Here is a 22,189-nt window from a genome sequence, read left to right as displayed (position 1 = left end):
TATAGACACCAACCTGTGTTGTGGAGACTTTGCAGACAGTTGCAGAATCCAAGTGCTGAAGCTGTGTGTCTCCCCGGCTCCATTCTGACTGAGAAGCAAACCCAAGAAATGGAGAAACACCTGCCTTCAGTTCTCTCTGTCATGTGTTTCGGCCTTCTCTCAGCCTGGCAACAAATGCCCAAGCTGTCATCCTCTGGCGTCTGTCTGTGAGCTTTCCTCTCCCGCATTCCCTGTGCCCGCTGAATTATCTCTGTCCACACGCCTTCCACAGCCACGCGCTGCTGGGGTGCCTGATGCTTGACGTGACAAACCAGAGCTCTTCAGTATCAGAATACTTTCTGTTGTAACGTCTCTGCGGTGTTTTGCTCTCTGTTCCGGAGGAGACAATGTTCTGAACTGTGTGCAGAGGTGGAGAATGTGCAGGTTTACATCTACAGAGGGGAATCTGGAGTTTGTGTGTTGGGAGCACACGCTGGCGCTGGGGCCAGGGACTCCTTCGCCTGAGCTGAGCCCTTTGCTTTTCTGTTCCTGCTGGCATCAGCTACGCACAGAGTATCCCGTGCAGACCCTGGTGATGGAGTTGCGCTCTGGGGGATGCAGGGAAGTGTCTGCCGTTTCCCAGGAATAATCCCAAACGCTCGTTGTTCCCACAGCCAAATGCTGGGTGGCACTTGGTTTAGGATCTAATGTGCTACAATAAGAAACCATCTTCTGCTGCCAGGAGCAAGGGACTCGCAGCTCTGTGTGCCGAGGGTGGCATTTCAGCTTTGCTCCCCTTGTTAGAATCTTTCTGTACCTTTGAGGTTTGGTTTTTTTCCTTTTTTCTAGGTTTGCACCCCGCCTCCCCTGCAGGATACATCCCATCTGAATGTGCACAGGTTAACGGAATTTGAAACTGCTCCCAACCTCCTGCTCACCGCAGGGCTGGCTTCTAAGAGCCGTAGTATGTTCACAGATGGTAAAGAAAGGTAGGGGACATTTTCCTGTGTTCAGAATTTTGTTTCCCGTTTGGTTCACCACTTTCACAATGTTTATGCAAGGAGCTTGGACGTGCTGGAAGGCAGGACTTTGGTTTCAGGAGGCATGTCGGGGCCATTGGTTTAGTCCTTTACTGGTATGAAGACAAGACTTGTGAAAAAATCATACAATAAAATAGAAAAAAGCACCTCATTTATCTTGTTAACTAGTTACTTGCAATGTGGAAAAAGTACTTTTTTTCCTAATGTCAATAATCTGTATAGTGGTAGTTTGTTCTCGTCTCAAAGGGAAGAATCCCCCAATTTGAACCCAGAATGTTCTAGCAACTAACCAGTGCCCAGTCAAAACCAGCCCAGCTCCCCAGTACAAGAGAGGATTTTGGTGCTGGGACAAATGGGGACGTGCCAGCTTGGCGCACAGGTGCATTTTCGTGCCCTGAGATGTCTCGGGAGGGGCAGGATGGGCTAAAGCTTCCCTCCTCCTCCTCCTCTCTGGGCTGGGTCCAGGTGTGCGGTCCTGGGGTCAGCGGCAGAGGCCGGGGGGGACCATGCTCAGCACACTCAGGGTGGTCCCCGTGGGAAGGACGCTATGGAGTCACGGCGGCTCGTGGCTCCGGCTTTATTTAAAAAAAAAAATCATTATTCCAGTTCAGCCTTTTTCCAGAGCATTTGGTCTCTCGGAGGGTCAGCAGAGCCAGCAGCACAGCGACCGCAGGCTCCACCTTGATATCGGCCTCTGCTCTGTTTTCAGGATGCAGACGGTCTCGGCTGCCAGGGACCTGATGGAGAGTTCAGAGTCTTTCCCCAAGGGCTGGAGCACTGCAAGAGAAGGGAGCAGAGCAGACGTGAACCCCCACTGCCCGCAGGGACCCCAGAACCCCCCTCCAGCCCATGCCAGCGCCATCCATCTTCTTCCCTGGCCAGGAGGAGCTGGTGAGACAACCAGAGCGGCTGAAGCTGCTGCTCAGGAATGACCCGTGTGCCCCCGACACACAAAGGAGCTCAGGACTGGGCCAGGCCACAGAGTCATTTTTTGTTTGCCGTACGAGCTAGTCTAGAGTTGTGTGTGCCCTCAACGAGCCCGTGTATTGATCTGAGCATCACAATGTGGAGTCTGGACATCATCAGCCTCCTGGCAAGGGGCAGGACAGGGACGGCTGTTCTTTCCCCACAAATTCCCTTTCTTTTTGGTGAGAAAATAAAATTCCTCCAAGATTTCAAGACCTCACTAAAGAGATACGCTAACCTATGCGTTAAGACACAAACAACTTTCTGAAACTACTCTTGAAAAAAACCTTCTGAAATTGCTCGTCTGCCCCAGGAGCGTTTTCCTGGGCACGGCAGCACCTGCCCGGGCTCTGTCCCCTACTCACCATCATGGATCTGCCACAGCCTCTCCTGGCTGAGGATCCGCCGGCGCCGCACAGCAAGCCCTGGGAGACAGAGTTAATGTCAGAGCACCGCTCCCCCTTGGCAGGGCTGTCCCCCGGCAAGGACAGCTCCCGAGGGCGGTGAGACCCAGCAAGACCCCCCGCCAGCCCCACCAGTGGGGACTGGGGCCGGGCAGCCAGAAATGCGTCCCTGGGGACTCACCGATGAACCTGACGGCCACCTCTCGCACGGTGGCCTGAGGGTTCTCCACGTAGGGCAGGCTCTGGCGCAGATACTCATCCACCCTGCTCCTGTTTTGCGTTATCTGAGGGAGCACAAGGGCACGGGGCTGGTACGGACCCTCCGCAGCCATCCGGACCAGTCCCTCCTGCCAGCACCCCTGCTCCCTCCCAGTGACTCCCGTGTCCCAGCCAGGAGCCCTGTGGGGCTGAGGGCCAGAGCGCGCCACAGGCAGAGGGGGCTGGGGGTGCTGAGACCCCTCCGTCCCGCTGCCAGGGCCCAGATGGGCCGGGGTCTCCTGGAGAAGAGCCCTTGGGGGCTGCGTGCTGGAGGCCAGGGAAGGAGGATGCAGCTGGAGCAGCGGGGCTGGGGCAGGGCAGCGATGCAGATTGGCACAGCCCTCCCCATGGCACGGCTGCAGGCCCCGTCCAGCCACCCCTGGGCTTTGGGGGTTGTCCTCACCAAGCACTGTCCGATCAGGTGTGTCTGCCATATCTCGGCCAGGAAGCTGAGCCTCCTCCAGCGCAGGAACTCTCCACAGGCACTGAGGGTGTCCCGGGAAGCCTGTGGAGAAGCAGAGGCTGGGAGATGGTACCAGAGCCCAGGGAAGGAGACGTGGCATCCTCCTCCTCTGGGCCTGGCTTTGAGCTGCGGGGAAGGGGTCATCCCGGGATTGGATCCCCCTTCATTCCTGGGGCCATCCCATGCTCTGGGAGCTGGCTCCAACTGAGCAGGGAACTCTCTGTGCCAGGTTCTCTGGCCCTGCTCGTGCTGGGGCTGCAGGGACCCTTCCCATGGGCCGGGGGGGACCCCACCTCCCCCTCCAGCTCTGCAGCAGTGGGACCAGCGCAGTGGGACCCTGCGGTGACACACATTCCCATTGTCCCTCACGCCCAGGCCACCCCCGTGGTGTCAGCACGCCCTTCCCCGCGACACCAGTTGCTGATCACTGCACCTTGGCCACGCTCTCGATCTGGTCACTCATATGGAAGAACAGAGGGAGCAGGACCCTCTGCACTGTCTTCACCATTTTTTTCTTGTTTCTCCCCACCGCAGTCTTCATCACATCTTTGAAGAGGCGGATGGAGAGCTCCCGCAGGCGGCTGGACTCCTGGCAGGGAAGAGGACGGAGGGAGCTCAGCACCCTGCCCACGGTGAGCAGGGGCGTTAACATGGCTGATGGGAGAGGAGCTGTTCTGGGGTCAGATCCTGAACGCAGGAGCCGTCGGCCAGACCTGCAGCTGTGGCTCAACGGCCCCAGAGCCCTGAAAGGCCCCGGAAGAGGAGCGGGGAGGGGAAGAGCCCCAAAAGGCTACGCAAGAGGAGTAAGGGGGGGACCCCTGCCCAAATGCTTCCCGCATGGCCACACTGAAGGGCAGCCATCTTGCAGCCATCGCCTCGGCTCAGGCTCCCATGGCAGCCTTACATCATCGAAGAGGGGTAGGAGCTCCTCCGCCAGCCTCAGGTTGATGAGGTTGGCCTCTTCCCTCTTCATGTGACCCATCACGTTGATAAACAACACCAGAGCCTTGGTCTTGACATCGGTGCTGGCGTCCGTCAGGGTCTCCAGTATGTCAGGCAGCAGCACCGTCAGTTTTCTGGCCTGTACGAAACACACCGTTGTCTTTTTGTGAAGTGGTGAAAGACCCCCCCACCGCCCCAGCCCCCAGCTGCCAATGTGGCTCGCCTTGCTGACCCCTCCGCTCACCATTTCAGGTGTTTTCGAGAGTGTGATGAGGCCCGTGAGCACCAGTGAGAGCGTCACCGGGCTGAGACGCCTCAGGTACCTGTGGGCTTTGTACAGGGCAGCAAACTGCTTCACGTCAATGTCAGCGCAGGCCAGGAGCTAAAATGGAGACAGTGGTGAGAGACCAGCAGAGCTGCAGGGCTCCCTCCCCCCACCAGCACGGTCCATGGCAAGTGTCTCCTCTCCCCTTGAAGACACCTCAGAGTCTCCACGTCTCTGACCCAGGACCAGCAACTGCCTTGACTCTGGTTTCTGCCCCTTCCTGGGGTCTCCAGGCTGCAGAGCTGGGCAGGGGGGTGCAGGCAGGGGGGGAGGGCAGAGTGCTGCCTGTGCTGGGACAGGCTTGGTGGGGCCAAACCAGCATGGGGGGGGGCCCGAGCATGTGACACAGGGGTCTGGCTGGTGCTGAACAGGGGAAGGAGGAGAAGGAGGAGGGGGAAGGCAGAGCGCTGGGGCTGAGCGTGGGTCACTCACAGCCAAGGGGTAGATGCAGGCGTCCTCCGTGGCAGAGCTGAACACCTTGTGCACCCGGCAGTCCTGCAGCACATCGAACAGCTCCAACAAGACGTTCGCCAAAGTCCAGTACACGGAGATCATCACCTCCCACATGGCTATGGCAGCGCTGTGGAGCCAGAGCAAACTCGGTCAGTCGGGCTGCCTCTGCTCCTCCGGACCCTGGCCCTGCCCACGCCCCTCATTTTGGGGTGCCCAGGGATGCAGAGGGGGGTGAGGTTCTGTTCCCATGGGGCAGGGGCTCTGCTTTGGCCAGCTCTGGCTGAAGGGGGAAGCGTGGTGGGATGGAGAGCCCTGCTCCTCAGGGATAGATATCCCACAGTTTTCCGTGGGTCTGACAGCCAGAGAGTCTCTGGGCCACTCTCCCCCTGGGGAACGAGCCCTCAAGGCTGTCGAGGCTGGTACCTGTCACACGTTGGAGAGATCCTCAGAAGGCTCCTGACCACCTCCCTGGGGCTCCACTTGTTCAGCTGCAGCAGCAGGGAGTCCAGGCTCTTCCGGGCTGGCTCCATGTGGATGTGCTCCACATTTTTGTGGATGAATCTCATAATTTCTGGCACCTGGAGGGGACATGGGTAAGGATGGTGCTGCCATTCCCATCCCTCCCTGTGGCCTTGAAATGGTTTTGGGTGCCTGAGCGAGCCGGGTTAGGGCAGGAGGGAAGAGCAAGACTTGACACATCTTGACACAGGAGGACAGTCCAGCCACGGGGCACTTACATCCGTCAGCCAGGACGCTGGGTCTCTCACGGCCATGTCCACAATGTTGCTGCCCATCTGCATGTCGTAGACATCGTCTGCTGTCAAGGCCTCGATGGCTATGCGGAGAATGTCCGTCTTGTGATGCCAGAGGTTTTCGCCAAACACCTACGGGAGGAGGGGTGGGGGGGGAAGACATGTCACTCCGAGCATGCCGACGGTGCTGTGTGACTGAGCAGCTCATCCATCCCTTGTCCCTTTGCTCGCACAAGCCGATGCCTTGGACAAGGGTCCCTGCGAGGGGGGAGCTCATTACCATTGTTATGTCGCTGCTGTCAAGCGAAGAAAGCAACAAGGTGTTCTCAGAATCCCATCCTGGTTGGAGCTCTGGGTGCTCGGGATTCTCCTCCGGCAGTGTCCCACCTACACGGAAACATGGAAGAGTCGGTAGGACACGCCATCTTCGCCAACAAGCCTCCCAGATGGCGAAAAGAGCTTTAAATGGCACCATGCCGAGGAAACGGGGTCCCGGCATCGAGCCAGCCCCGGGGAGCCCTCTACTCACCGATCTGCAGTGGCTGGACCAGGGTCACCTCGTGGGGCTCTGGAGGAGAGCTGCTCTCCTGGGGAGCATCCACCTCCTCCCAAACCACCCTGGGGTGGGGGGTTCCCTCTGCCATCCTCAAAAATGGAGAAAAGTGGTTGAGGGACATTGTGGGGGGTTCAGCTTAAGGGAAAGGCCGGGGGCGGCGGGGAAAGACGTGGGCTCAGGCGTGTCCTCGCTGCGCTCCTGTCCTGTCCCTTCCCCGTCTTGTCAGACACTGTGGGGCCGCGCTGCTTGGATACGGTGCTGTCGGGTGACACGGAGGCGTGTCACAAAGGGGGGGTCACAAAGGGGGTCACATTGTGACACGTCACCCAGGCCGGGTGGGGCAGGGGTTCCGCTGCAGGGCGTAGGGACCTAGATTGCCATTGGGCCATGGCTCCCCTCGGGGTTCCCCCAGACCCCCCTGGGGGAACCTTTAAAAAGGCTCCGACCTTTTTAAACCTGGAAAGCATTTCCTATCAGGAGACTTGAGAATCAGAATCTCCTTTTCCTTTTTTAACAGAACTGGAAGCTGTAGACTGCACAGTTATAAATGAGTCTGGAAAACAGAGTGTGGGTGACTCCCCATAGTACGGGTCTGCTTCAGTTTAGGGCAGCTGCTTGAGGCAGAGGCTGTGGGAGGTGTGAGTGCCTCAAATCCCTCCACAGCATCCTGATGCCAGGAGCGGCTTGCAGGAGAGAGCTTGCCTCACCAGGGGTTCTGCACAGGGATGTGTCTGTACCTGCCCTCAGGTAGGGCACTTGCCCAAGCAGATGCTCTGTGGCTGCTGGGGAAGTGTTGGAGCACTCCTCCTCCTGCCACCTCCTGGGGCTTTTCTGTTCCTGGTGATTTCTTGCTCCACCTGGGAGGAGAGGCAGTCTTCTGCTACAGCCACATCAGAGGATGATCCGCAGGCATGGTGAGCACTGAAGGCTCCTGATCAGCTGGGTCAAGCCTTGGCTTGAGCCGAGTCATGAATAGCTCAGATAATTTTACAGAGGATATTGCCAACAGGTGTGCGTCCTTGCTGAGATATACTCCAGAAAGCGTTTTGAGATTGACAGCAAGGTTAGCAGCAGAGCAGAAAAAGCAGAATGCCTGTGGATAAACAATTATGCAGGGGACCCCCTAATTTGTAGATTTCTGTATTGCATTGACTGTGTAAAGGCTGGAGAGCCATTAGCAGGGTCCTCTGAGATTACTTTCCCTTCCTGTAGTGTCTGGCAGAAGGAGAGGCTGTGGCAGGGCATTACATGCTCTGGTTATTTTCTCCTGCTGCATTGAATCGTTAAGGTCATTGCTAAATCTTGGCAGTATCCTTTATTCGAGGCTCACTTTTTCCCTCCACCCTTGCATGCTTTTCTGTTGTTGCTGCTGTTGCTCTCATTTTATAGAAATGATTCTAAGATTACTCTTGTTTAGAACGTTCCCTGAGCTGCCTTTCTCGGCAGATGTCAGTTAGCAACACAGTTTCATGAGGACTTAAACCCTTAAATACTGAAGTCTGTTCTGTATATGGCTGATCCAAAAGATCAGAAAGAGTATTAGGCAGGCCGAAAAATAAACCTCCTGGCACTTATGTCAAGCAGCTTGTACAGAAGCTTGATGTATGTGTCAGCTGTGAAATAACACATGAAAAGCTGACAGAGAATGAGCCTGTCCTTCATTCTGTCTTATCGTGGCACATGGAAATAATCATAAATTGTAGAAGACCCTTGCTGTATGAGACCGACAGACTATTTATTTTTTTTTTTTTAGAGGGACTGAGTGTGGGAGGAGAGGCCACAGCTCAGACATGACCTGGGGAAAAAAAAATGTTTTAGGGAACACAAAACCTGGAGGTTTTTCTTCAGTCAACCACTTTGTCCCTCTTGTTGCTTGACAACAGGACTCCTGAGTCCCTGATGTTGCTTCCCTGTCAAACAGCAGATGATTCCAGAGTTCCTGGGTAAATCCATTCCTTGCTCTTGCAGACCTGGCCGGGGCTGCACGCTGAGCAGGACTTTGCACATTTGACTTCTTCTCCCTTGTGCTGCCCTGAGGCTGGGGGCATCTGTTGGATCTCCAGACTCTTTCTGGCCCCTGGAGAGAGGTGGTGGGTGCAGGCACTCACAGGGCCCTCAGCCTGCCGGGGGGCTCTGCCTGCTGTGGCACTAGTTGGCAGAGGTGGGAGAAGAGCTCTGAGACCGTCTACCCAGCCTGACTCGCCGGTGGTTAACATCCTGGCTCAAGTCACCAGCTGTAGTTGTCTGATTGCAGGGCAGCCTTCAGCGCTGTTTCACGCATTAAAAGATGCGAGGTCAGTTTTGGCCAGTGTGTATCTGCTAGGCTATGCCTAGTTTTAAATTGAATGCAAGTGCCTCTGCTCTTGAGAATTGTTTTTTTCCTCCCCATTGAGCTTTGCCGTACTGTCTCTCTGCTCTGTCACTGATAAGAATGCTGAGTGATAAAATGCCTCTTGCCTTTGAAGTCAGGTCTAACAACACCAATTTTTAAACCAGTTTGAACTCTGTAGTGGAAGAAGATAGGACAATGATATGGCAATCATTAGTTTCTTGTTTCCCCCTAATCTGGTAGAATGTGTCTTATTGTGGCCTTTGCTAACTGTAACCACAGCAGCAAATAGTGATGGATGTATTGCACTAGGATCTGCCATCTCAGTGATCATATTCTGCTTCCAGACGCCTTACAGGTCACAAAGTAAACTAACATCCAGCGGCGATACATCAGGACGGTGCAGAAAATTCCCTCCTCCCATTCAGAGAGATGATCCAGGTTGTTTGGGACTTTGGAGCAGGAGCTGACTTTTCCAAAGTCCAGCAGTATCCCAACCTGCCCGTTACTGAGCAGGCTGCTGTGTAAAGGTCAATGAACTTGTCTGCCTGGATTAGTTGGAGGGGCCGTACAGGGATCAGCAGGGGGAATGAAATTCAATCTATACCAGCAGAAGAGTGGGAAAGTGACTGAAGGGGACGGGGTCTATTGGAGCTTTGGTAGTAGGGCACTCCCTGTTGTGGGGAGGAGGTTTTCTTAAATTTAAATATGTTTCTATTAGTTCTATTTGTTTGCATTCCAAACTGGGGCATAGGAGCTAAAGAGCACGCGGTGGCTTTTGGAGAGTAGTTATGGTGCGGGCAGAGACGTGAGTGTAACACTAATGTGCCCTGGAATCAGGGAGGCGTGCTGGTGCAAGAGGTCTGGGGTGAGTGTAAAAGCAGTTGTGATTACGGAGGAAGTTAAAACGTCCATCTCTTGTTCCCAACAGCTTGTAGGAAAGACTGAAGACAGCAGCAGAAGTGGTGCACTGGATGCGGTGGAGAACAGCTGTACCTTGTATGAAGAACATCCGTATCGATCCTTCTTTGGAGGGTTGTTTAAATTACTTTTGGCCTCTCTGAAATGAGGAAGGTAAATGTGTCCAGTTGAATTTCCCCTTTGCTGTGTGCATAAACAAATTTAGAAAAGTGAATTTTTGCCCAGCCGCAGGACGTCCTGAGATGAGTATGAGAGCAAGTGGGATAGATCGCTTCTGAGGAGCGCCTGCCACTTCCTACAGAAGCTAAAAAGACATGTCAACTTTTACATGTCTAAAGTCAGAAGAGATCTCGGTCTTTGGGGAGATTTTGTAAAGCATCTAAGAGGATGAAACAGAGGAGTGGTTAAACTGATCGGTTGAGTTACCTCCTCACATTGCATGTGTGTGTGTTGTTACATCTCTTGGGCACTTCAGAAAATAATCCCCTTCTCAAGAGGTACTAAGCTGGATACACTTCTAGATGGTGACTGCACGTAAGGATGTAATACTTCCAAGGAGAAATAGACTTTTGTTTTACATTATTTAACAAATTTGCCTGTGGCCTATCTACTACTCCCCGTTTTTCTGAACAGTTCACAGATGTGTCAGTTCTGTAGTTACGGGAATATATAAAAAGTAAACTGTGCTCACAGATACATTAGAAGAAACCAAAAGCATTACACTTGGATATGAAAAGCTGCATCTTGGACATAGCATCTGAGCACACACCACCACAGATATGACTGAAGGGAAATACCCATGAGGTTGGTTATTTACTGGAGAATTGCTGTCTTGCTGTCTGTTGACACTACTCTGATACTCTTAGGAGGATACGGGGGGAAAAACACTTTTGCAAGTCATTTGTGTGTGTTTCTGAAGTACTGATTGATCATGGCTCAAAATATTTAGACTTCAGTATAGAGTCATGCAGATACAAAACCAGACGAGCCAGGATGTTTCTGAGGATTGTGTCGATGCTCGTAACCACAGCTCAGATATCTCTGTGGATTCCATCTGGTGTATTTGCAAAAGAGGCTGAGTCTCCGCTGCTGCTGCCTCTGTGTTAAGTAGTTCCCCTTCAGGGCTCTGTTGCCTGGCTGTGGGATTTTCCTCATCCCTGGATAAACTGCGCCTGTCACTGACCTCATGACAAGCCTCATCTGACCCATGAAATGTCCTGCTCCCAGCAAGAGTGTCGTCCGGGACAGGGGCTGCTCAGGACACAGCGGCCAGGTACAGACCACACAAGGGCGGCCAAGAAACCCGACTGGAATGTGGTTTTGCATGCAGGTTCCTAGGTCAGCCTGGCTTTGGTCAGGCGGCTGCTGACTTGACAGAGAACTGTCTCTTGTCGTGCATGTCTGTGTTCCCCTGCAGCTGCAGCCGGTGAGTCTCTGTTGCAGTTTGGGGCTGGAAGACTCTGCTGGAGCCTGTTACCCCTGGCCTGGGGTTAGCACAGAGGAAACCTCACAGGTGCCGTGCTCCTAGGTGATACAAGTGTTGTGCCACTTTCATTAGTTGGCATTTTTTTTCTGAAGTCAGGCTCTCATTCTCTAGTAGTTACACTGATAGAAAGCTGCCTTAAGCCAGAAGAAGTGAGCACAAGCTCTAAGCGTACAAGACTCTTTTACTGACATGACTACACCCACTGCAAGGGCCATGCCATGTATTTCTGCTGATGGGGAAGCTGGCACTCTGCTGACTTCATTTAACTTCTGTAGAGGTGGTGTGTGAAGCATCTAATTGGCAGCGTCCACTGCTGTTAGACTCCTTATATAGCTGTGCTGTCAGCTTGGAAACAAACTTCTGTTCATTCTCTATCAAATAATTACCTATAAATTTCTTTAGAAGTGCTCTTGTATGTATGTTCCTGTTTTCTCTCACAAGTGTGTATTTGACTCAGGGAGATTCTAAGCCAATATGAGTCTTTAGAGTTGCGTTTATTTTACACAAAGCATTGATGTACCTAAGCTGAGTTGGACCTTTAATCTAGGAACGCAGGAGTGGAGACTTGCAGCATCGGGCGCTGGAGGAGGTGGCTGTTGTAACTTGGATGGAGGGGGAAGGAAGGGCTGAATAGAGTCGAGATCTCTGCTTGTGGATTTGTTGTAAATTTGAAGCAGAAGGTGGAACAGGTGGTGTGTATTTATGCCCTACTCAGCCTCTTCTCACAGTACTTAAGGTGCAGGCTTCTGCAGTCGCTTCTTTGGACCCAAATTGCGTGAGAGAATTTATGGTGTGTGGGTGAGTGGAGTCAGAGGTGGGGATTTGTGGATGGCTGTGCACAGGCAGGTTGGTATCACTGGTTTGATGTGTCTGTGCTCTTGGCCGGTCTGTGCTGCCCAGCGCAGGTGTGATCTCTGCTGGAACTGGAAGAAAATGTTGCAGCTGGACGGTGGTGGTGGTGAAGGAAATAAAGCAGCAACTCCCCAGTGCCTGTGCTGCTTCAGAAGCGGTGGTGGGGAGGGTAAAAGGAAATGCAAAAGACTGAAAGTGAATCTACCAGCAGCGTATGTGGGTTTTGGGGGTCCTCTATAGACACCAACCTGTGTTGTGGAGACTTTGCAGACAGTTGCAGAATCCAAGTGCTGAAGCTGTGTGTCTCCCCGGCTCCATTCTGACTGAGAAGCAAACCCAAGAAATGGAAAATCACCTGCCTTCAGTTCTCTCTGTCAGGTGTTTCGGCCTTCTCTCAGCCTGGCAACAAATGCCCAAGCTGTCATCCTCTGGCGTCTGTCTGTGAGCTTTCCTCTCCCGCATTCCCTGTGCCCGCTGAATTATCTCTGTCCACACGCCTTCCACAGCCACGCGCTGCTGGGGTGCCTGATGCTTGACGTGACAAACCAGAGCTCTTCAGTATCAGAATACTTTCTGTTGTAACGTCTCTGCGGTGTTTTGCTCTCTGTTCCGGAGGAGACAATGTTCTGAACTGTGTGCAGAGGTGGAGAATGTGCAGGTTTACATCTACAGAGGGGAATCTGGAGTTTGTGTGTTGGGAGCACACGCTGGCGCTGGGGCCAGGGACTCCTTCGCCTGAGCTGAGCCCTTTGCTTTTCTGTTCCTGCTGGCATCAGCTACGCACAGAGTATCCCGTGCAGACCCTGGTGATGGAGTTGCGCTCTGGGGGATGCAGGGAAGTGTCTGCCGTTTCCCAGGAATAATCCCAAACGCTCGTTGTTCCCACAGCCAAATGCTGGGTGGCACTTGGTTTAGGATCTAATGTGCTACAATAAGAAACCATCTTCTGCTGCCAGGAGCAAGGGACTCGCAGCTCTGTGTGCCGAGGGTGGCATTTCAGCTTTGCTCCCCTTGTTAGAATCTTTCTGTACCTTTGAGGTTTGGTTTTTTTCCTTTTTTCTAGGTTTGCACCCCGCCTCCCCTGCAGGATACATCCCATCTGAATGTGCACAGGTTAACGGAATTTGAAACTGCTCCCAACCTCCTGCTCACCGCAGGGCTGGCTTCTAAGAGCCGTAGTATGTTCACAGATGGTAAAGAAAGGTAGGGGACATTTTCCTGTGTTCAGAATTTTGTTTCCCGTTTGGTTCACCACTTTCACAATGTTTATGCAAGGAGCTTGGACGTGCTGGAAGGCAGGACTTTGGTTTCAGGAGGCATGTCGGGGCCATTGGTTTAGTCCTTTACTGGTATGAAGACAAAACTTGTGAAAAAATCATACAATAAAATAGAAAAAAGCACCTCATTTATCTTGTTAACTAGTTACTTGCAATGTGGAAAAAGTACTTTTTTCCTAATGTCAATAATCTGTATAGTGGTAGTTTGTTCTCGTCTCAAAGGGAAGAATCCCCCAATTTGAACCCAGAATGTTCTAGCAACTAACCAGTGCCTAGTCAAAACCAGCCCAGCTCCCCAGTACAAGAGAGGATTTTGGTGCTGGGACAAATGGGGACGTGCCAGCTTGGCGCACGGGTGCATTTTCATGCCCTGAGATGTCTCGGGAGGGGCAGGATGGGCTAAAGCTTCCCTCCTCCTCCTCCTCTCTGGGCTGGGTCCGGGTGTGCCGTCCTGGGGGCAGCGGCAGAGGCCGGGGGGGACCCTGCTCAGCACACTCAGGGTGGTCCCTGTGGGAAGGACACTGTGGAGTCCCAGCGGCTTGTGGCTCCGGCTTTATTTAAAAAAATCATTATTCCAGTTCAGCCTTTTTCCAGAGCATTTGGTCTCTCGGAGGGTCAGCAGAGCCAGCAGCACAGCGACCGCAGGCTCCACCTTGATATCGGCCTCTGCTCTGTTTTCAGGATGCAGACGGTCTCGGCTGCCAGGGACCTGATGGAGAGTTCAGAGTCTTTCCCCAAGGGCTGGAGCACTGCAAGAGAAGGGAGCAGAGCAGACGTGAACCCCCACTGCCCGCAGAGACCCCAGGACCCCCCTCCAGCCCATGCCAGCGCCATCCATCTTCTTCCCTGGCCAGGAGGAGCTGGTGAGACAACCAGAGCGGCTGAAGCTGCTGCTCAGGAATGACCCGTGTGCCCCCGACACACAAAGGAGCTCAGGACTGGGCCAGGCCACAGAGTCATTTTTTGTTTGCCGTACGAGCTAGTCTAGAGTTGTGTGTGCCCTCAACGAGCCCGTGTATTGATCTGAGCATCACAATGTGGAGTCTGGACATCATCAGCCTCCTGGCAAGGGGCAGGACAGGGACGGCTGTTCTTTCCCCACAAATTCCCTTTCTTTTTGGTGAGAAAATAAAATTCCTCCAAGATTTCAAGACCTCACTAAAGAGATACGCTAACCTATGCGTTAAGACACAAACAACTTTCTGAAACTACTCTTGAAAAAAACCTTCTGAAATTGCTCGTCTGCCCCAGGAGCGTTTTCCTGGGCACGGCAGCACCTGCCCGGGCTCTGTCCCCTACTCACCATCATGGATCTGCCACAGCCTCTCCTGGCTGATCCGCCGGCGCCGCACAGCAAGCCCTGGGGCACAGAGTTAATGTCAGAGCTCTGCTCCCCCTCAGCAGGGCTGTCCCCAGGCAAGGACAGCTCCCGAGGGCGGTGGGACCCAGCAAGACCCCCCGCCAGCCCCACCAGTGGGGACTGGGGCCGGGCAGCCAGAAATGGCTCCCCGGGGACTCACCAATGAACCTGACGGCCGCCTCTCGCACGGTGGCCTGAGGGTCCTCCACGTAGGGCAGGCTCTGGCACAGATACTCATCCACCCTGCTCCTGTTGTGCGTTATCTGAGGGAGCACAAGGGCACGGGGCTGGTACGGACCCTCCGCAGCCATCCGGTCCAGTCCCTCCTGCCAGCACTCCTGCTCCCTCCCAGTGACTCCCGTGTCCCAGCCAGGAGCCCTGTGGGGCTGAGGGCCAGAGCGCGCCACAGGCAGAGGGGGCTGGGGGTGCTGAGACCCCTCCGTCCCGCTGCCAGGGCCCAGATGGGCCGGGGTCTCCTGGAGAAGAGCCCTTGGGGGCTGCGTGCTGGAGGCCAGGGAAGGAGGATGCAGCTGGAGCAGCGGGGCTGGGGCAGGGCAGTGATGCAGATTGGCACAGCCCTCCCCATGGCACGGCTGCAGCCCCCGTCCAGCCAGCCCTGGGCTTTGGGGTTTGTCCTCACCAAGCACTGTCCGATCAGGTGTGTCTGCCATGTCTTGGCCACGGAGCTGAGCCTCCTGCAGCGCAGGAACTCTCCACAGGCACTGAGGGTGTCCCGGGAAGCCTGTGGAGAAGCAGAGGCTGGGAGATGGTACCAGAGCCCAGGGAAGGAGACGTGGCATCCTCCTCCTCTGGGCCTGGCTTTGAGCTGGGGGGACGGTGTGATCCTGGGATTGGATCCCCCTTCATTCCTGGGGCCATCCCGCGCTCTGGGAGCTGGCTCCGACTGAGCAGGGAACTCTCTGTGCCAGGTTCTCTGGCCCTGCTCGTGCTGGGGCTGCAGGGACCCTTCCTGTGGGCCGGGGGGGACCCCACCTCCCCCTCCAGCTCTGCAGCAGTGGGACCAGTGCAGTGGGACCCTGCGGTGACACACATTCCCATTGTCCCTCACGCCCAGGCCACCCCCGTGGTGTCAGCACGCCCTTCCCCACGACACCAGTTGCTGATCACTGCACCTTGGCCACGCTCTCGATCTGGTCACTCGTATGGAAGAACAGTGGGAGCAGGCCACTCTGCACTGTCTTCGCCATTTTTTTCTTGTTTCTCCCCACCGCAGTCTTCATCACATCTTTGAAGAGGCGGATGGAGAGCTCCCGCAGGCGGCTGGACTCCTGGCAGGGAAGAGGACGGAGGGAGCTCAGCACCCTGCCCACGGTGAGCAGGGGCGTTAGCGTGGCTGATGGGAGAGGAGCTGTTCTGGGGTCAGATCCTGAACGCAGGAGCCGTCGGCCAGACCTGCAGCTGCGGCTCAATGGCCCCAGAGCCCTGAAAGGCCCCGGAAGAGGAGCGGGGAGGGGAAGAGCCCCAAAAGGCTACGCAAGAGGAGTAAGGGGGGGACCCCTGCCCAAATGCTTCCCGCATGGCCACACTGAAGGGCAGCCATCTTGCAGCCATCGCCTCGGCTCAGGCTCCCATGGCAGCCTTACATCATCGAAGAGGGGTAGGAGCTCCTCTGCCAGACTCAGGGAGATGAGGTTGGCCTCTTCCTCCTTCATGTGACCCATCACGTTGATAAACAACACCAGAGCCTTGGTCTTGACATCGGTGCTGGCGTCCGTCAGGGTCTCCAGTATGTCAGGCAGCAGCACCGTCAGTTTTCTGGCCTGTACGAAACACACCGTTGTCTTTTTGTGAAGTGGTGAAAGACCCCCCCACCGCCCCAGCCCCAGGTTGCCAATGTGGCTCGCCTTGCTGACCCCTCCGCTCACCGTTTCAGGTGTTTTTGAGAGTGTGATGAGGCCCGTGAGCACCAGTGAGAGCGTCACCGGGCTGGGACGCCTCAGGTACCTGTGGGCTTTGTACAGGGCAGCAAACTGCTCCACGTCAATGTCAGCGCAGGCCAGGAGCTAAAATGGAGACAGTGGTGAGACACTAGCAGAGCTGCAGGGCTCCCTCCCCCCACCAGCACGGTCCATGGCAAGTGTCTCCTCTCCCCTTGAAGCCACCTCAGAGTCTCCACGTCTCTGACCCAGGACCAGCAACTGCCTTGACTCTGGTTTCCGCCCCTTCCTGGGGTCTCCAGGCTGCAGAGCTGGGCAGGGGGATGCAGGCAGGGGGGGAGGGCAGAGTGCTGCCTGTGCCGGGACAGACTTGGTGGGGCCAAACCAGCATGGGGGGGGGCCCGAGCATGTGACACAGGGGTCTGGCTGGTGCTGAACAGGGGAAGGAGGAGGAGGAGGAGGGGGAAGGCAGAGCGCTGGGGCTGAGCGTGGGTCACTCACAGCCAAGGGGTAGATGCAGGCGTCCTCCGTGACAGAGCTGAACACCCTGCGCAGCCGCCAGTCCTGCAGCACGTTGAGCAGCTCCAACAAGACGCTCCACAAAGCCAAGGGCACGGAGATCATCACCTCCCACATGGCTATGGCAGCGCTGTGGAGCCAGAGCAAACTCGGTCAGTCGGGCTGCCTCTGCTCCTCCGGACCCCGGCCCTGCCCACGCCCCTCATTTTGGGGTGCCCGGGGATGCAGAGGGGGGTGAGGTTCTGTTCCCATGGGGCAGGGGCTCTGCTTTGGCCAGCTCTGGCTGAAGGGGGAAGCGTGGTGGGATGGAGAGCCCTGCTCCTCAGGGATAGATATCCCACAGTTTTCCGTGGGTCTGACAGCCAGAGAGTCTCTGGGCCACTCTCCCCCTGGGGAACGAGCCCTCAAGGCTGTCGAGGCTGGTACCTGTCACACGTTGGAGAGATCCTCAGAAGGCTCCTGACCACCTCCCTGGGGCTCCACTTGGTCAGCTGCAGCAGCAGGGAGTCCAGGCTCTTCCGGGCTGGCTCCATGTGGATGTGCTCCACATTTTTGTGGATGAATCTCATAATTTCTGGCACCTGGAGGGGACATGGGTAAGGACGGTGCTGCCATTGCCATCCCTCCCTGCTGCTTTGAATTGGTTTTGGGTGCCTGAGAGAGCCGGGTTAGGGCAGGAGGGAAGAGCAAGACTTGACACATCTTGACACAGGAGGACAGTCCAGCCACGGGGCACTTACATCCGTCAGCCAGGACGCTGGGTCTCTCACGGCCATGTCCACGATGTCGCTGCCCATCTGCATGTCGTGGACATCGTCTGCCGTCAAGGCCTCGATGGCCACAAGGAGAATGTCCGTCTTCTGAGGCCAGAGGTTTTCGCCAAACACCTACGGGAGGAGGGGTGGGGGGGGAAGACATGTCACTCCGAGCATGCCGATGGTGCTGCATGACTGAGCAGCTCATCCATCCCTTGTCCCTTTGCTCACACAAGCCGATGCCACGGACAAGGGTCCCTGCGAGGGGGGAGCTCATTACCATTGTTATGTCGCCGCTGTCAAGCGAAGACAGCAACATGGTGCTCTCAGAATCCCATCCTGGTTGGAGCTCTGGGTGCTCGGGATTCTCCTCCGGCAGTGTCTCGCCTACACGGAAACATGGAAGAGTCGGTAGGACACGCCATCTTCGCCAACAAGCCTCCCAGATGGCGAAAAGAGCTTTAAATGGCACCATGCCGAGGAAACGGGGTCCCGGCATCGAGCCAGCCCCGGGGAGCCCTCTACTCACCGATCTGCAGTGGCTGGACCATGGACACCTCGTGGGGCTCTGGAGGAGAGTTGCTCTCCTGGGGAGCACCCACCTCCTCCCAAACCACCCTGGGGTGGGGGGGTGTCTCTGCCATCCTCAAAAATGGAGGAAAGTGGCGGAGGGACAGTGGGGGGGTTCAACTTAAGGGAAAGGCCGGCAGTGGCGGGGAAAGACGTGGGCTCAGGAGTGTCCTCGCTGCGCTCCTGTCCTGTCCCTTCCCCGTCTTGTCAGACACTGCGGGGCCATGCTGCTTATATACAGTGCCGTGGGGTGACACGGAGGCGTGTCACAAAGGGGGGGTCACAAAGGGGGTCACATTGTGACACGTCACCCAGGCCGGGTGGGGCAGGGGTTCCGCTGCAGGGCGTAGGGACCTAGATTGCCATTGGGCCATGGCTCCCCTCGGGGTTCCCCCAGGCCCCCATCATGTCCCCTCAGGACCTTCCTGTACCCTCAGGCTCATCCCAGAGGGTTCACACACCCCAGCACAGCCCCTGGACCTTCTGCTTTGATCCCGACAGAAACACTGCAGACTGCCCCATCTCTCCTTTGCGGTCACCTGAAGCGTTTGCTCGCCTGTCTCCAGTTCTCTCCCACACTCAGAGTAATCTGCTACAACAGCGTCCTGGTTTCAGCTGGGATAGAGTTAATCTTCTTGAGCTGGGAGGGGGCACAGCCGGAGTGCCAGGCCCAGACTGGCCATTGGAGTGTTCCATATCCCGTGACGTTATGCTCAGGATATAAAGCAGGTGCGTTCTCTCTTGCTTCCAGTTTTGTGATGGCAGGATCTCCGTTCTGTCAGGATCGCTGGCTGGGAGCAGGCTGGGTATCAGTCGGTGGGTGACGAGCAATCGCCTTGTGCATTACCCATTTGTACTTTCTCTTAGTGTTTTGTTTTATTACAATCACTAAACTGGTGGTTTTTTATCTCAACCTACGCGTTTTCCTTGTGTCCCTCCACTCTCTTCCCCCATTCCCCTGACGGGGGGAGGGTGAGCGACTGGCTGCGTGGTGTTTGGCTCCGACCTTTTTAAACCTGGAAAGCATTTCCTATCAGGAGACTTGAGAATCAGAATCTCCTTTTCCTTTTTTAACAGAACTGGAAGCTGTAGTGGAAGCAACCACTGGGTGGCTGGAAACTTATCCAGTGTCCCATGTCACCGCCCGGAACACCATCCTGGGCCTTGAAGAGCGAGTCCTGTGGCGACACGGCACCCCAGAGAGAATTGAGTCAGACAACGGGACTCACTTCCGAAATAACCTCATAGATGCCTGGGCAGAAGAACACGGCATCGAGTGGGTCTACCACATCCCCTACCACGCACCAGCCTCTGGGAAGATCGAGCGCTACAATGGACTGTTAAAAACTACATTGAGAGCAATGGGGGGTGGAACCTTCAAACACTGGGACACACATCTGACAGAGGCCACTTGGTTAGTGAACACAAGAGGATCTGCCAATCGAGCTGGCCCGGCTCAGTCAAAACTCCCACATGCTGTAGACGGGGATAAAGTCCCTGTGATGCGCATGAGGGACCTGCTGGGAAAAATGGTCTGGGTTAGTCCTGCGCCAGGCAAAGGCAAACCCATCCACGGGATTGTTTTTGCTCAAGGACCTGGGTGCACCTGGTGGGTGATGCAGGAGGATGGAGAGGTCCGATGCGTACCACAAGGGGACTTGAGTTTGGGTGAGAACATACTGTGAATTATATTGTGCTTTTGTTAATTTTTTTTTTTTTTTGTTATTGTTAATTGCTAAATGGCAGCTGGGCATGAAGCAGATGGTATAGAATAAAGGGGTGGATTATGTCCTGGTTCAGCTAGGATAGGGTTAAGTTTCCCCAGCAGTGGGGAGGGAGCTCTAGCCGGGTTATTCAATACGATGCTGATGTCAGGTCCGGGCGCCCAAGCGCAGGAAGAGCAGGGATGGTTTTGGTCCGGGTCGGTCCCCTCACTGCTGTATCCGTGCGGTATATCTCTTGCTCTGGTCATTGTTATTACTGTTATTGTTATTGTTGTTGCTCGGTTTGTTGCTGTTGCACTGTTGTATTAAACCTCTCCTTATCTCAACCCCGGGGTTTGTATTTCACTCCCTGCCCCGCTCCGGTCTGAGGGTGGGGGAGGGGCAGCGGCAGCGTGGTCTTGAGTCCCAGCAGGGCCTAAACCACCACACTTGGGAAAGCAAGTAAATGCAAAGTAGAGCAGAACAAGACAGACCTAGGACAACAGGCTGTGGAATAAGTGTAATCCCTGTGAGAAAAAAGTGCTGTGGTCCGCACTCAGAACTAGAGTGCTTTAAAAGTGTGTGAGCTTGAGAATCATTTTTCTGAAAGGAAACTCAACATTAGTGAATCTCGTGAGGATTTTCTATATAGACACATTGTCCTGAGCAGTACAGCCCTCCTGAAATGTGGGCTAGGAACTGCTTTTTATTTCCTCGCTCACATACCTTTGTTTAAGCGTGGCCTGGTTGTGCTTACTTGCTTGTCCTGCCCGAGAACACAAAGTACAGGTCAGGTCTATCTGTTCCCTGGTTCCTCTAGCAACAACAGCCTCTTCCAAATGCCAGCACTTGGCAGAAGCAGCACTGCAAAATGCCACAGTCCTCCTCACCGACAACACACAGGCACCGTGGAGCTCGCTGACACCACTGCCAGCTCTTCGCTGACTTTCGCTTCTACCCACTTATCCAACCAGGGATCGTCTTTCTCCACGCTGGAAAGAGATGCTGCCAGTGCCACCCACACGTAAACGTGGTTCTGGGGAACAGTTGTACCGAGAAAGATTATTTGCGATCTATTTGTATAGACTCAGCTTTTCATAAGTAACGTTAAAATTATGGGAAAACATGGTGTATCCATACAGTCCTGATTATTTACTTTTCTTTAAGAATTCCAGCAACAGCCTTAATTATCTAACAATTTGTAAATGCTATCTTCCGATTAAAGAAGTGAAAAAGTTACATAGTGTTGCAGATATTTGGTGGAGTATAGGTGGTGACAGGGGGAATAAAGTGCAGATGCATTCAGTACCTTTAAACACAGTAACTGTGAAAACCAGAGTCTTCTGAAGGAGACATGAAGCGTTGGCCTGACGCTGTTAGAAGGGTCCTGGGACTTGCTCCCAGTCCCTCAAATCCTGTTGAAACAGGGAGCGCAGTTCAGTTTGAGATGCGCGTTATCCCAAACAGCCTCACCTTTTGCCCAGTTCCACAGGGGTTTGGTGACCGGAGGTGCTCAGACCCACCAGCTGCATTTTGCTTAAAATCTTGTGTTCTGCCTTGCAAAAGCAGATCTGAAAAGCAAGTCGGTTCCTCAGTCGGCCCCAACTTGGGAGGAAACAGTCACTTCCCACAGGGGCTACGGAGCCAGCTCCTCCCCGGGAGTGTTCCGTGGGGCGGCTGCGCTCCGTCGGTCAGAATCAGCGTCCTGTCCTTCCACATCACTGAGGCAGGTGTTGTCCTCTAAACCTCCTGCTGCGTAAACGGGGCCACCGAGGGAGGCGAGAGCGATTCCTCTCTGAAGAGACCCACAGGACCAACACCTCAGTGCAAACGGGAATGGCAAAGATACATCAAGTGCAACGTTACCTGGCTGGCACCCGTTTCAAACTATGGGGAAAAAAGTAGTGACAATTTAAAAAGTGAAGTTGATAATAAATAGTGGCCAGTAACTGTGGCTGGCCCTCTGCCCGCCTGCGTCAGTCCAGCAGCTTTATCCTGGAAGTCTTTGGTACGTTTGCAGCCTCCCATTAGCGGGGCTATAGAGTTTTACCTTAACTTCACCTCAGCTCTCCCAGGCACCTCTGTGTTCTTGTGTGATCCATGAACAGGACTGCTGCCGCTGGAATATTTTGAGACTGCAGAGAGACAAAGCTCTTGTTTAAAAAAAAAAAAAAAAAAAAAAAAAGCAGGGGGTGATGGAATGCTGTTTTGACCGAATATCACCTAAGGCCCAAGTCCTCTACTCACATTGTTGGATCTATGAGATTGTCTTTGTTATTTGATTTCTCTATCTCGGTACTGAATTTCACACCTCCTATCTTATTTTATTGAATCTGATGGAGAACCAAAACCTGCTGGTTTTAACTTTGTTGGTATAGCTG

General features: G+C 54.5%; 1 protein-coding gene and 1 long non-coding RNA gene across 4 annotated transcripts in view; one reads left to right on the top strand and one right to left on the bottom strand.

Moving 5' to 3' along the window:
• LOC141937094 (uncharacterized) overlaps positions 1 to 22,189 on the bottom strand; it is a 786,032-nt gene that overhangs the window by 491,518 nt on the left and 272,325 nt on the right. The gene's annotated exons all lie outside the window — the stretch shown is intronic.
• On the top strand, positions 829 to 20,155 carry LOC141937115 (uncharacterized). 3 transcript variants are annotated; one of them, XM_074854543.1, is made up of 7 exons: positions 829 to 968; positions 3,645 to 3,742; positions 9,399 to 9,541; positions 12,790 to 12,929; positions 15,598 to 15,695; positions 18,607 to 18,834; positions 19,183 to 20,155. In XM_074854543.1, exons 3-7 carry the CDS (start codon positions 9,533 to 9,535, stop codon positions 19,788 to 19,790), a joined length of 1,083 nt encoding a protein of 360 aa, XP_074710644.1. In that variant the 5' UTR covers positions 829 to 968; positions 3,645 to 3,742; positions 9,399 to 9,532; the 3' UTR covers positions 19,791 to 20,155. The 3 variants fall into 3 exon arrangements, with proteins under 3 accessions (XP_074710644.1, XP_074710643.1, XP_074710645.1); XM_074854542.1 differs by lacking the exons at positions 829 to 968; positions 3,645 to 3,742; positions 9,399 to 9,541 and adding an exon at positions 9,548 to 10,661; XM_074854544.1 differs by lacking the exons at positions 829 to 968; positions 3,645 to 3,742; positions 9,399 to 9,541; positions 18,607 to 18,834 and adding an exon at positions 9,548 to 10,661.

This window comes from Strix uralensis, chromosome 37, assembly GCF_047716275.1.
Source record: "Strix uralensis isolate ZFMK-TIS-50842 chromosome 37, bStrUra1, whole genome shotgun sequence".
Classification (NCBI taxonomy): Eukaryota; Metazoa; Chordata; class Aves; order Strigiformes; family Strigidae; genus Strix; species Strix uralensis.
The sequence above is the reverse complement of the archived record's forward strand: the minus strand, read 5'-3'. Positions and strand labels throughout refer to the sequence as shown.